This window comes from Haplochromis burtoni, unplaced genomic scaffold (genome assembly GCF_018398535.1).
Source record: "Haplochromis burtoni strain Fernald_Lab_line unplaced genomic scaffold, NCSU_Asbu1 Contig_36, whole genome shotgun sequence".
NCBI lineage: Eukaryota > Metazoa > Chordata > Actinopteri > Cichliformes > Cichlidae > Haplochromis > Haplochromis burtoni.
The window spans coordinates 1864160-1877412 of record NW_024582397.1 but is presented as its reverse complement, the minus strand read 5'-3'; the positions used below and the strand labels follow the sequence as shown (position 1 = coordinate 1877412).

Sequence of the window (13253 nt, the reverse complement as noted above, 5' to 3'; positions counted from 1 at the left end):
TTCTTCGTTCATTCAAATTAATTTTGATCCACGAAGCATGGAATGTAAGTACACATTAATTAATATGGGTGAAATGATTAGCAGTGCACTTTGGTGGGCAGAGATAAATAGAGGTTCTGATGGTAGCAAATTACAGTTTTGACCCTCAGGTGATGAAATGACCTTTAAAGCTAATTATTCAAGAAAAACAAAACCCTGTTTATTGGGTGTAAAAAAAAGCATGGATCAAATAATTTGCTTGTAGGTAAATACAAAGCTTCATTGCTTAATTTGAAAGGGAAAGACAGGAAATGAAATAATACATGGACTTCATTTTATTCCAAGTATTTTGACATGTATAACAATTTTGTTTTACTCTACCAACATCACAAAGTGTCTTATGAAGGCGGTGGGCCACCATGTGCTGCCAGAAGCTGTAAAATGTGTTCAACTAGGCTGCGATCGGGTGATTGCAAATGCCATATGATTATTATATGAATCATAAAATGGTCTTGCTGCTCAAACCCCTCAGTAGCCTCACATGCCTTATGGAGTGGAGCACTGTCATCCTATCACAGATCATTGTCATCATCATAAGACAAAGGTAACCACTCAGAATATCTTCTGCCTGTAGAAAATAATATATTATTATTTACCGCAGTAAAATAACAATGTGGTGCATGAGCGATAGGTTTTATCACTTAAATCAGCGGTCCCCAATCTTTTTTGGACCACGTACTGGTTTAATGTCAGACAATATTTTCACGGACCAGCCTTTAAGGTGTCGCGGATAAACACAACAAAATAAAATGCTACGACTAAGACAAAACTGTGGTATTTTGTAAATATAATAATTAACGTGAATCCACTGTGTAATTGTGTAACTTTATTAGCCGCGTCCTCCTGAAATACGCCAACAACATTGAGAGAAACATCCTCCTCTCTGCCCCTTAATGCTCTCTGGTCGCTATGGTAACGCGTAAACATTTCTTTCAAAATAAGACACACATGCTAGAACCTAAAAAATAAAAGAAGCCATTTTACAGAACGTCATAGAGAAATCATTCAGAATTCCAAACACCCACTAAATTTGTCTAAGCCTCAGGGAATTCAGTCTACCTCGAGAAACGCATATGCATGGCTGCATTAGTGCTGTTTTCACTGCACCTTTCCACTTTTTTTTTTTTTCAGTGTAACCATCAGATGACAACCAAATCAAACACAGGTGATAAATGTCTGCTCATATTAAACAGAGCGTCTGATTATGTGTCAGAGTTATATTCCTCCAGCGAGGTGTAACAGATGTCTGACCAGCCAATCTGCTTAATCACACTTTTTGGAATGACATCCAGTTAGCATAGTATCCCCTGGTACATTAAGCTAAGGGACAGATTGCTTCATGCAAGTCACAAGAACATGAAATCCTAAACTGTGGGAGTGTTTTCCGTCGTTTCCTCACAAGGTATGCTTTGCCTGATTTAATTAAAATCTTTGGCTATTCAACTATGCTTATATTTCTGGGGTGCATCCCAGTCATGTGAATATACATTTTGTACTACTCAATAGATACACGCTGTTCCTGTACCCAACAACTCCAAACAAGTGATGATCTCCAGTCTGTAAGCAAGGGCACAGATGAGTAACATATCATCCAGTAATCCTATTTGGTATGATAACAGCAAATAGGATTACACCCATCCTTCCGCAGGTCTTGTATTCTGAGTGACATAGACATCCAGCCATAAGAAGTGAACTCATATGCCAAAATACTAAACTCACATGCCAAGGAGCTCTTTGACTGCAAACATTAATTCACTAAAGCATTCAGTGATATAATGAATTCAGGGCTCTTAGTTCAGATACTCCAGGAAAAGAAACCTAAACAAAACTGTCCAATCTGCATATCTGAATTAACAGATTAAACAGATCTTTAAGCTTCTTTGCTTTGATGCAGTTATCAGCTCAAATTGGATCCAGACTTTTAGGTAAAATGATTAGAAAGGTGTTTCTTCATATTACTTACTCAAAGAATGTTGTCCATCCATTTTCATTTGTCTTAGTTGCTAACAGTCCCGAGCTTCCATGATACGTCATTACAGCTAGCTCTTGACCCTGGGCAGCAACAGTTTTAAGGGCACTGTTAGTGCCAATGGTGAACCAGAAGGTCTGTCCATCAGGGACCATTAGCCACAGAGGCATTCCTGTTGTGTCTCTTCTGATGATCACTGTGTTTTTGTTCTTATCAGTAATGCTGCTTAGATCTCCTGATCCCGTGTATGTCAAATTGTAGAGATAGTCTCCTGTAGTCAGACTTTGGGTAAAAATGTGGCTGCCATTGGAGTCAAACAGATAGAGTTCATCATTAATGGGAGAGGACACCTCATACATACTGAGGGGATTCAGAAAAGGCTTGTTCTTGCGCACATAGCGTATACGGATGTTGCCCAGATCTGCAATGTAAAGATCTCCATCTGGACATACTGCCAGGGAAGATGGTGCATTCAGTTTAGCATCTTTGGCATAGCCTTCATCTCCAGAGTAACAATCGCAGTTGGCATCGTTCTTGCAGTCACAGCCACTTGGTGCCCCTGCAACCAAGGAGATCTCTCCATTTGTGGACACCTGTCTGACTCGGTTTATTTTCTTTTCATCTGACTCAGCAATGTACAAAACACCATTGTGAGACACAGCTAGGGCATTAGCTGACTCGAGGGTGGCATGGATGGCAACTTTGCTCAAGAGGAAATGGTCAATCCCAGGCACTTGACAGTGCATAGGACGGCCTGCTACAATACGGACTTGGTGGTTTTCAGAGATCTGGAGTACTACATTATTGTCCAGAACATATAGGGAGTTGTCCATTGGATTCACTGCCAAGTCTGTAGGCCACTCAAGGCGCACCTACGAAGAAAAAGACACACAAAAATATAATCCTTAGGTACCAAAGAAATATACCATACTTTTATTGATCTACAGTTTTCGATTTCTACGTGGAAAAGAGCCTGAAAGGAAAACAGCGTGATTATTTTTATAGCTTAAGCTGTAAGTAAAAACATTTTTAAACGATTTATTATCTGATGAGGAGGAAAATAGCTGATGTACTTTTAAAAGGTGATACACAAAAACATGATTTGTAAGATTGCAGATGATAACAACAGTGGTGAAGAAGGGCAGTGTGAGAAGAAATCATACAAATGATAAGATTAACTGAAAAGAGCACACTGGGATGGTTCATGAGAACTGTGAACACTTAAGGACAAGGCTTCTGCATCCTTCACCCAAGTCGCTGTTTTTCCTTGCTTTGGGTTATTAATTTTGTAATGACAAGAGATTGCATGAGTCCTTGAAAAGAAACTGGAGCACACTTATCAAATGAAAGCCTACTCTGTCTCTGGCCTCCTAAATTATGACTTATTGTTCTGCTAACAATGCATCAGGCTTTTAACAAATTGGAATGATTGGCTTCATCCAATTTACTGGTCTCCCTCTCACTTATGATCCCAGTGGGATCTCTTAGAAACATAATATGAAGTGCAATATTTCAATAGAAGCCTTGGAGTTCCAACAAAGGAAACTGATTAAAACCTGGACCAAAATGCAAAGACAGATTCAGATTTAAGGTAAGATTTTACACAAAGGACCCTTTCTTTTGTTTGGTCACTTAGAGACAACTAGAAAGTAGAAACAGGAGGAAAGTTATCAAGGCTTAATAATTAGCAATAAAGAGCTAGAAATTGCATATATTTTTATTTCTGCAATATACTACTGATAAAACACCCAAGCATACAGCACTTAGGCATGAGCTAAAATGGCTGACTACCATATTCATATATTATTAAGTCAAGTAAGTAGACAGCTGAAAGACACAATGAAACATTTTGACTGTATTATGCACAGACACTGATGCACCTTGGCCATGTAGTAGGCTTTCTCCAACTGTCTGGGATTAAACAGCACATTGGACAAATGCATTGCAATAAAAAAGCAGGTTTCTTAAAATTTCTAGGAATATAAAAACAGTTAGCCCTATAATTCCCTTTTTCTTTTAAAATGTGGATTGCACAGAACAAAATGCACAAAATAAAATTCAGACAGCTTTTAGACATTAGCTATATTGTGCCTTTTCCTTCCTTGTTATCTCCACATATCCCTAATGTTCTAATTTAAAAGTTAACATTGAAACAGTGACATTCTGTGGCAATAATGATTTGAATAATTCTAAACTTTTTGCTCTGTTCATATTCTTGAACTCACGTCCTTTTAAAAGTGGGGCACCCGCCCACCTGTAATTGAAAAACAGATTTGAGCATTACACACCTCACATCCTATAAACCTCCTATCATCTGCCACATAATGGAAGAGGTTTATATAACAGGATGTATCCTTTGGCTACATACGACAAACAGGAGACTAGTGGATACATGTCATCTCTCAGTAAGCAGAAAATGCATTTACTTGGATAATGAAGGGTAGACTTTCAATTTCTTAAAACCTATTTCTTGTCAACACTGCTGGTTAAATATTTCATGAGCCAAGTGTGGAGTGGCTCCTGGGAGCTGCCTGTAAGGAGGTTTTCACGCCACTCTGACTGATGAGGGGATATTTCCCGAGCTGCTGTCCCATATGCTGTAACCAGATCATACCCTCCCTTTTATACAGTGGGGATGCTGTCAGAAGCGCCTGCTAGACAAAGCCGCTAACAGGAAGAAAACCAAAACATGCTGAACAGCTGAGAAAGCGAGCCGTAGATTTGTACACAACATCCAACTATTTTAAATGAAATGGAAATTGTATTAAGAATTATAATGACATGTTCCATTAGTAATCTCTGCACTCTTTGCTAGTAACAGCATGATGCTTGCCTCAAGAAGAGTAATATGTCATTATTTGAAGTCCCTCTCAGATTTGAATTGAATGTCACAGTCATAGTCTAGATAAAGCTTTCTGAAGCTGCTAACACCCCTGAAATATGTTTGAGTGATCTTGTTTTAAGACATGATTTTCCTGCATTTAAGCTCAGCGGGGAATGCAGCGAAATTTTCCAAGACTTTAAAGAAGAAAAATGGAAGGAAAATGGAAGATACTTCTAAGACAGGAACGACCCAAGGCCTTGGTAGAAAGAAAGAAAAAAACATATATGAGGTCAAAATATTGTCATTTTGCTTGATAATCAAAAGTTAAACGAAAGGTTACAGAGGTATACACTGAATTAAGAGAGAATTTAGCTGTAGCTTGCTCACTACACAGATAGCAAAGTAAGATAACAACGAGCTCATCAGAGGAGAGAAAGAAATCTAATGTTATTTCTTGCCTTGGTGTGCCAGGTGTGGTAAAGCAAAAGTAATGACCACTGTGATGAGCCTTCTCCAGAGAAAGTCAGGTTCTAAGTGAGGGGTTGGGGAGTGTTTGAAGAAGGAAGCTCTGGATTAATTTTTAATGGATGCTTTTTACTGTCTGAGTGTCTCTGGCAATGCTTGTGTGATTTGTCATCATTGTAGAACTGCAGTCAGTCTGCCTGTGTCCTCGTGTTTGTGGAACTGGGATGGTGAGCATCCATAGGCACTTGTGTGTGCGACAAGGTAAAGGAGCAGCAAGCGGAGGTCAGGAGGGGGATGAAGTTCCCCCTAGGGCTGCAAATGGGCAGCTAGAGGCTTTGCTTCCTCCACTGAATACATCATTCACACACAGAAAACTCCCCACAGAAAGCAGAAGACCTGTATCCTGCATCCATACTCAACAAAATACACAAAGAGGAAAGAAACAAATGATTGCATGCATACTGAGCTTGGACCTCAATCAAGTTCAATAACCAAGCCTCAAAATGCTCAATTCATGGAAGTAAAACTGAAACAGTTATGAATCATGTAGATGGCATATACAAATTAAAAAGATACATTTTGTAGGGGATTTTATTTACTACTGGGTAGGACTGTCAAGGAGGCAAAAACAGCTATGTATGCTAAAAGTCTGCCTTGTCACCTCCAAATGGGAAGTCAGTGAGCCACAGAGTGACCTCAGTGCAGTGTCCTTGCCTGGGGGATGTGTTCTGCGTAGTGTGTGTGTGTGTATGTATGTATACATGTGTTCATGTGCGTCAGAGTGAAGATCTGTGCATGAAGTCAAAACCACTGAGGTTAAAGGTCGTTCTTATCATTCCCCTAAAGCTGTAGGTCACTGGCACTCTGCATTTAGGAAATTGGCGCTACAAAAACCACAATGCTACTGTTTTCAGCATGGTCCTGTACTCCTTTAAAATGCTTAGTGCAGATACTTTGGAAGGCCCAAGCCTGGACTGAGCCCAATTAACTGCTCATTTTCAGTTTTTATTTGTATCTGCTTTTTAACTGTGAGGTGATTTTAGCTTTCACCAGGCTTGCACGGCTTTGATTGTGTGTTGCTTTCTCAAGTTCATAATCCTACAGCACCAGTGAAAACTATGCAATTGAATCTTAACAGATAATCCTTTGGTTAATAGAATTGACCTCTCAGGTCAGAAAGGCAAGTTTTGTAGAAAAAAAAATAGGTGCAGTAAAAGTTTTCAGTGTGTTTCCCTGAAACTGTCTCTTGATTAACTACAAAGTCTACAATGTTTTCTTGTCCTATTTACATATTTTTTTCATCCTGCTGCAAAATGAATTTCCTCCTGTGGGTCAAAAAATATCTAAACTGACCTGAAGTATTTTATCATTTACGATGAATCATAGGACTTTGCTGAAATAAACTGCACACAGGAAAAAAAGAAAATATTGAATCTTTTAGAAAGTCTTGTGGCTATATACCATATCTAAACCAAGGCCTACAGTACTAGATGCAGGCTTGGAGAATCAAGCTACAGAAATACCAGCTGATGTGGAGGTGTAAGCACCCTGAAAACAAGGGTCATTCAAGGAGACAGATGTAGGTTGAGAGAGAGGAAAGCACAGGTCAGTGCACAATTCCAGAGAGGTCATACCTGAGAGATGTCCATCACAGCATCACAGCTGAGAGGTCGGGCAGAGGTCAGGTCATTGAATCCCAGAAGGGTGGAGATGATACCATTCTGATCAATCCTGCGAATCATGGTCCCATCCACAAAGAAGATTACGCCGTACTTATCCACGGTAATGCCTGCAGATAAAGTCACACAATGAGAAGAAGAGGGAAATATCCTTAAATTATTCTGTTTATCTGTGACTTAATGCGAGCACAGAGCCCCACCAAATCACAATTAAGGACAGTTCACTGCAATAAAATGAAAGACTAATCATGACAATGAAAATTAATGGTAGGATTGATTTTTTTTAATCAATAAAGAAGAACAATAGAAACATCAAAATAGATGAGGAGTATTGTAAGTATTGATTCAATTATGGGGAAAACTTCATCAATGTCTTTCCCTCTTGCTATCAGCCTCAAACAACAATGAAGCTTAGTAAGCCTAGCAAGTCTCTGTATTTTTCTACTTCTCTGAAGTCTGACAAATATCATTGAAAGAAATATGGACCTCATATTTTCAGTAATTACAGCAAACCGCTCTCTTTTTCAATGCAAAGCACGGCTATAGATATGCACATTTCACAGGGGCTCTTTCAGCAAATATGACTCATAATGGCATCACAGTAGAGGACAAAGAATAAGCATGTGATTGAATGACTAATGCTTCATGCCCATATGGAAGCAACACAAAAAAGATCCCGGAAACTCACAGAAAGACATGCTGTTAAAAATAACTAGCTAGTTAGCTGCACATTTGGGGTTACAGCTGAAGGCAAAAGCTTACTTCAGAAAAGGTTAGAAATAAAAACAAAACAAAACTGACAACTTGAAACTATATCAATTTTAATAACATCTATGTAATACCTCTGGGGTTAGTAAGGGTGGCCTCAACAGCCTTTCCTCCATCCCCGCAGCGAGCATCATCATATGGGAGACACTGGTCACCAGTGCCTGCCACCAGCTCCAGATTCTTGGCCACATCTTTCACAACATTCAGCGATTTAACCTTGAACACTTTCCTGCTGCTGGTGTCTGAAAGGTACACGGCATTGTTCACTGGACTGGTGGCCAGGTAGTACTTATGTGCAGGGCTGTTGCTGATAGGAGGGAAAAGAGAGGAAGAGGCTCAAGTCAATAAAGCTGGAAGGGCTACAGCTCTTTCAATAAGAAACACTGTGTAATACAATTAAAATGGATTCAAAAGCCATTTAGAGAGTCAATTGGGCACAATTACAGTTTATACCCAGGACAAAGAAAACAGAATGAGATTAAACATGCTAAAATAAAAATGAGATTAAACATGACATAATAATGCGGCTTAGGACTCACGCAGTCAGCTTAGTAAGAAAAGCGTGTTTTGAAAAAGGGAGTGAAATTACCAGTGTATCTACATCTATATGTCTGTGTCGACCTTTAAATACAGTGTGTGAGTGTGTGTGTAATAGTGCACATATTATTGAAGAAATAGTAATGTAGTAGAGAAATAAGGGTGGGGAGTGGTGCTAAAATTTATGACCCGAGAAATTCCTTTGATATAAGCTGAAATCGATACAAATAATTATGTTTTTTATTTTACTTTGGAACTTTTTAAAAATACAAACAAAAATGCATGACTGAACTAGGGATCCAAACACATTATGCATCCATCAGGCTGATATTCTAGCACAGAAAAATATCCTATTAAATCCCAGCCAAGTCAACAATGCCATCCTTCACATCCATACAAACATATCCACAGGAGGTTGCCCAACCTGACAGACAAGACAATATAACCAATCCTGCTGCGGCAGGATGCATACAACCTACTGATGTACTCCAGTCAGGATAGGTGACAGAAAACACAGATAGCTGTAGACAAATCCACAGTAGTGCAAATTAGGATGACAAAGAATAATATTTCCATTAAAATTACACTTCTGCTTACTATAAACATAAGCTCACGGTGATAAATCAAAGCATGGGAGATTGGAAGCAAGACCAATTACATTTTACTATGCACACGCCAGATGCTAGAAACTTCTTAAACCGTGTTATTTTAAAGTGATTTTACAGCCTTGGCTCTGCTTCCATAAATATGATTCATTACATAAATGTTACTGAGGTTAAAGGTCTTTTCTTTTCAAGTGCTGACTGACACACTTTATTTGTTAGTTCATGTCAGAAAATGTATGAAAAAAAAAAAATCAGACAAATCCAGAAAACTGAAAGTTAAATTAAAAGCTTACATCAAAATAAAAATAAATTATTAAAAAGTCCCATTTTAACAGTCTGTTGACTAATTCTACTACTAATTTAGGAGAAAAACAAAACAAACGAACACGTAACCAGCTTAGCAATGAGTTTGCTGCCACCTTAAAGATGACCAGATGTATAAGAGCAGGATACAGCACAGTTCTGCCAGACCTGATAAGCATTATGGAAAACCCTGTCAGCTGGACATCATTCAAAGTGGATTAAGACAGTATTTCAAATATAACCTTCAGGGTTCTTTTAGGGGTTTATGGTCAGTGTGACAGTGCCAAAGCGTACATTTTTAACACACAACGAGAAGAAAGACAAGTGGGTGTGTGGAATTGTCGTCTCCAGTACATAATTTTAGGTGACAATTGACCTTCAATGAATCAGTGATGACAGGGCTTTGCAGCAAACCTCAGGCACACATGTCACAAACTGCCCGCTGACCTAGTTGACTGATATGATGCACTTCAGTATACTCCAGGTACAATTGGCTGGCTTAGAGAAACGACTGCTGTCTGAGAGTAGGTCAATGGCAAATCTCAATGACTGGCTTTGCATTCTATCTGCCATGTGCAATCAGCTGATACCTTATCAGCTCCTAGGTGCATGTAAAACAGTGTTGGTCCCCCATAGTGTTTGAAACTATGAGGTGTTATTCTCTGACCTTGAGCTATGGCCATATACCCCATCTATATTCACTGACAACATCTAGTTTGTAGAAGATAATTGGATTTTGCGGCATGGCGTCGTGGAAATGGTTGGAGCGGATTGGGACATCCTTAGTAGGGGGTCAATGAGCACTGCAGTAACATCACCCACCTCCCACTCCTATCGCTAACTCACACATGAACAGGAGGCAGCCGCCCATTTTATACAGACACATGCTGTGTTTTCCTGGACAAATCTCCTATTCAATATGCAAATGTGTTTGGTGTGCTGAGGGACGGGGCTCTGATGTGTCTTGTTCTAGCAAAGAAATCTATGTGATGTCTAAGTTAATGTACAGAAGCATAATAAAAGTAATATTTCTGTTATGCAGAAGACAGATACAGAAAAAAGCAAGAGAGAGAGAGATTCTGAGTTTTTTGTTAGTATGTTCATCCTCTTGGAAACAGAGGCCAGTGACCAGCATCACAAGGCTTTTCATCCACAAGTTGACTAACTGTTCCCCAGCTAAAGTCATGACCCTGTGATAGAAAATCAATCAATAGCCCTTTGCCTGAGACACAGTATCTAAAGACAGCACACAGAGATTTCCCTTGCCACCACCTGCCATGGAAAATAAAGTCTCTGTATCTTAAGCCAGTGATAAAATCAACACTGAGTTGCCATTTTAGCAGAATCAGCTACTGTAGCTAGGTATGCACACCAAATGAGACATTATCTTCTGTTTAATCCTGCAATCATTTGCCTGTAACATGCACTACTGTTAACTTGTCTTTTATAATAGATGTTATATAAATAGGGATATATATTTATAGTACATATTCTCTTTACGATTATGAAATTACATTTAAGACTCTCCAACACTGTCAAAAACTGTCCCATACTGAAATGTTAATTATTTTTTTGAGGTGCACTTTTGCCTTTATTGGTTAGTGGAGCACTGAAGATACACAGGAAAGTAGAAAAGGGGAAGGTATGTGGCAAATGGACAAGGGTCTGACTTGAACCTGGGTTTCTACACTCATATTGTTGCATGCTCACCCACCCAGCTGCCCACTTCTTTAACAACTCGAATGCTCCCAAATGATTTCATTTTAGAAGAACTAAGGAGAAAGCCTAGAAATTAAGCAAACTTAGAGTTAATAAACTGTGCTTTCATGTAAATTATCTGGTTTAATCCAAACAAATCTTTCAGAACAAATGAAAATGAACCACAGTTTGAATTGTTTCTTGAGTGAAAACATCTTTTGAATGTTTTCAGAACCAGGAAAAGGGAAAAAAGATCCAAGAAAAAATATAGGAAGAGGAAAGACCAAGATTGTAGGATATGGCCAGCATTTTCCAGGTGTTTTTGGAGAGAATGAGAGGGAGTGAGAAGATTTTCCCCGAAGATTAAAACAATGCCAAAGGCAAGTGCAGCTACAAAATGCAAACATTGTATAAAACGATAATCACTCAGCTCATTTAATTTTTACCATTCACTCTAATATTGACAGAATGGTACCTGCTGTACTTACATCAGCTGATATAGACAGCTGTTGACAGGTTTGGCAGGTGTAAAAAGACCAATATCTCGAACTTTATTAAGATAAATATATATATTTTTATTAATTTGGTGACTGGGCTGTACCCTTTTTTAAAAATTAGCAAATACTGTGTGGCTTACCTATGCCTGAAGTCTTTATTTCTGTGAAGGTTTACCAAAAGAAGCAGAAATGAGAAAGGAAGAGAAAGGAAAGAAAGTGTTAGTTGATAGTAGATGGAATTAAAAAGTAGTAGGCATTCTTAATCAAAAGGGAAGCATGAATAAACAATATTTCAATTTTTTTTTTTTTAATCGACTCAACCTTCTCCTTGGGAGCATTAGGAAATTAATCTTTCCTTAACATTTTCTGTTAAGACCTTATTACATCCTCTTCGTCCCTTATGAGATCCAAACTCCAGCTGATACAGGTGAATCAGAGAGGCAGAACCATCAATCCTTTGCCTTTAGGGCATTTCTGTCTATCTCGATCGACCTCTGTGGTTTATGACCTGTATACAAGCCCATCTGAGCTCATGGTCCTGAGCGAAAGTAAGTAGGCTACTCTTCCGTTACCTGAGCTCCAGGACGCTGGTGACATTCCCTGTGGTGAAAATCCTCCTCACATAGTTGAAGTCACCCACGTACAGACTTCCATCTGAGCCACAAGCCAGAGCAACAGGGGCCATCAGCTTGTTTCCGTCAGCAAGGCCATTACAGCTAGGGCAGGAGATGCTGCGCCTCCGCCCATTCCCCATCACGCTGCCGATTACAGGAGGCTGCTGGGAGATGAAGACGTTCTCTCCGTTGCCCATGTGAAGAATACCTGATGAGGGTACAGAAAAGAAACAGCTTATTTAGGTTAAGGAGAACAAGGGGGGTGAGCACAAAGCAGCATGGCCAGCTGTTAGTGGAAAACATTTTACAATTTTGGTTAGAGGTTAAGTTAAACCAGCTTTTTTTCCCAATTTTCATTGAAAGCAGTGTTTCCAAAAAAAAAAAAAAAAAAACTAGGGGAGTGTATTGAAACTTTTTTTTCCAGCTATAACAAACTGCCTGATTTAATTAAATTTACGTGTTTGAAAGAACCCTGAGAAATGATGTGTACAAACCCATCCCACCCGAACATGCTAGTCTGTATCAACAGCTACAAAGCTAAAAATATATATATATATCTTGTCATTATACTTTTGATACATCTCAATTTAACTTGCATTATTTCTATACAGTGCTTAACAAATTTATTAGACCACCTTTGTACTCACCCATGAAGTAAAGTTTTATTTGAATAAAAAACATGTCAAGACACACTCCAAAACACCTCCAGTAATCTGCAGATGAACAGAGAATCTATAGAGAATAGATTTCCAATCTGGCGTTGAGCAGCACAGAAGTTCATATAAATAATTTTGAAAATTCCATGTCATAAAATTTAATTGATCAATTAAGGTCCTCGAGCGGCTTGATGTGAGTGTAATGAAGTTCAGAACAAGTGGATTAAAATGGGATTCGTACTGAATGCTTTCATATTTCTGCTTGATGGATAAGCAGTTTGCTTATGCTAACGTGATACCAATGGGAATTTGGTGAGCTGAGCCTGTTCCACTGCTCTAACTCTTTGAGTTCCTGTCTCAATAGTGGTTCAAGGTAGCTTAATGCAGTTTAAAAGCTATATTGGATGAAGGATTTAAGGGAAAGTGTAAGTCAATACACAGATAAGCATTTGATGTGATTTTAAATAGGACTGTGTGTGTACCTCTATTAACTAGAGCCATGAAAATTGCACTGAGTGCCTGGGATTGCAATAGGAGGTCGTCTTGGTGGATGAAAACACGGGCACAATTTCACAGCAAAATAGGAACCAAGAAACCCT

General features: G+C 38.9%; 1 protein-coding gene across 15 annotated transcripts in view; it reads right to left on the bottom strand.

The window, feature by feature from the left end:
* The window catches only part of tenm4 (teneurin transmembrane protein 4), a 146401-nt gene that overhangs the window by 21464 nt on the left and 111684 nt on the right, over positions 1-13253 (bottom strand). For 10 of the 15 annotated variants that reach the window (XM_005926524.3, XM_005926526.3, XM_005926529.3 and 7 more), the window contains 5 exons: positions 11957-12206; positions 11525-11545; positions 7819-8051; positions 6932-7086; positions 2003-2880 (listed from right to left, as the gene is read on the bottom strand). In XM_005926524.3, the coding sequence (XP_005926586.1) occupies positions 2003-2880; positions 6932-7086; positions 7819-8051; positions 11525-11545; positions 11957-12206 (1537 nt within the window). The remainder of the gene's footprint in view (positions 1-2002; positions 2881-6931; positions 7087-7818; positions 8052-11524; positions 11546-11956; positions 12207-13253) is intronic. The other 5 variants (XM_005926525.3, XM_005926527.3, XM_005926530.3 and 2 more) reach the window with 1 other exon arrangement.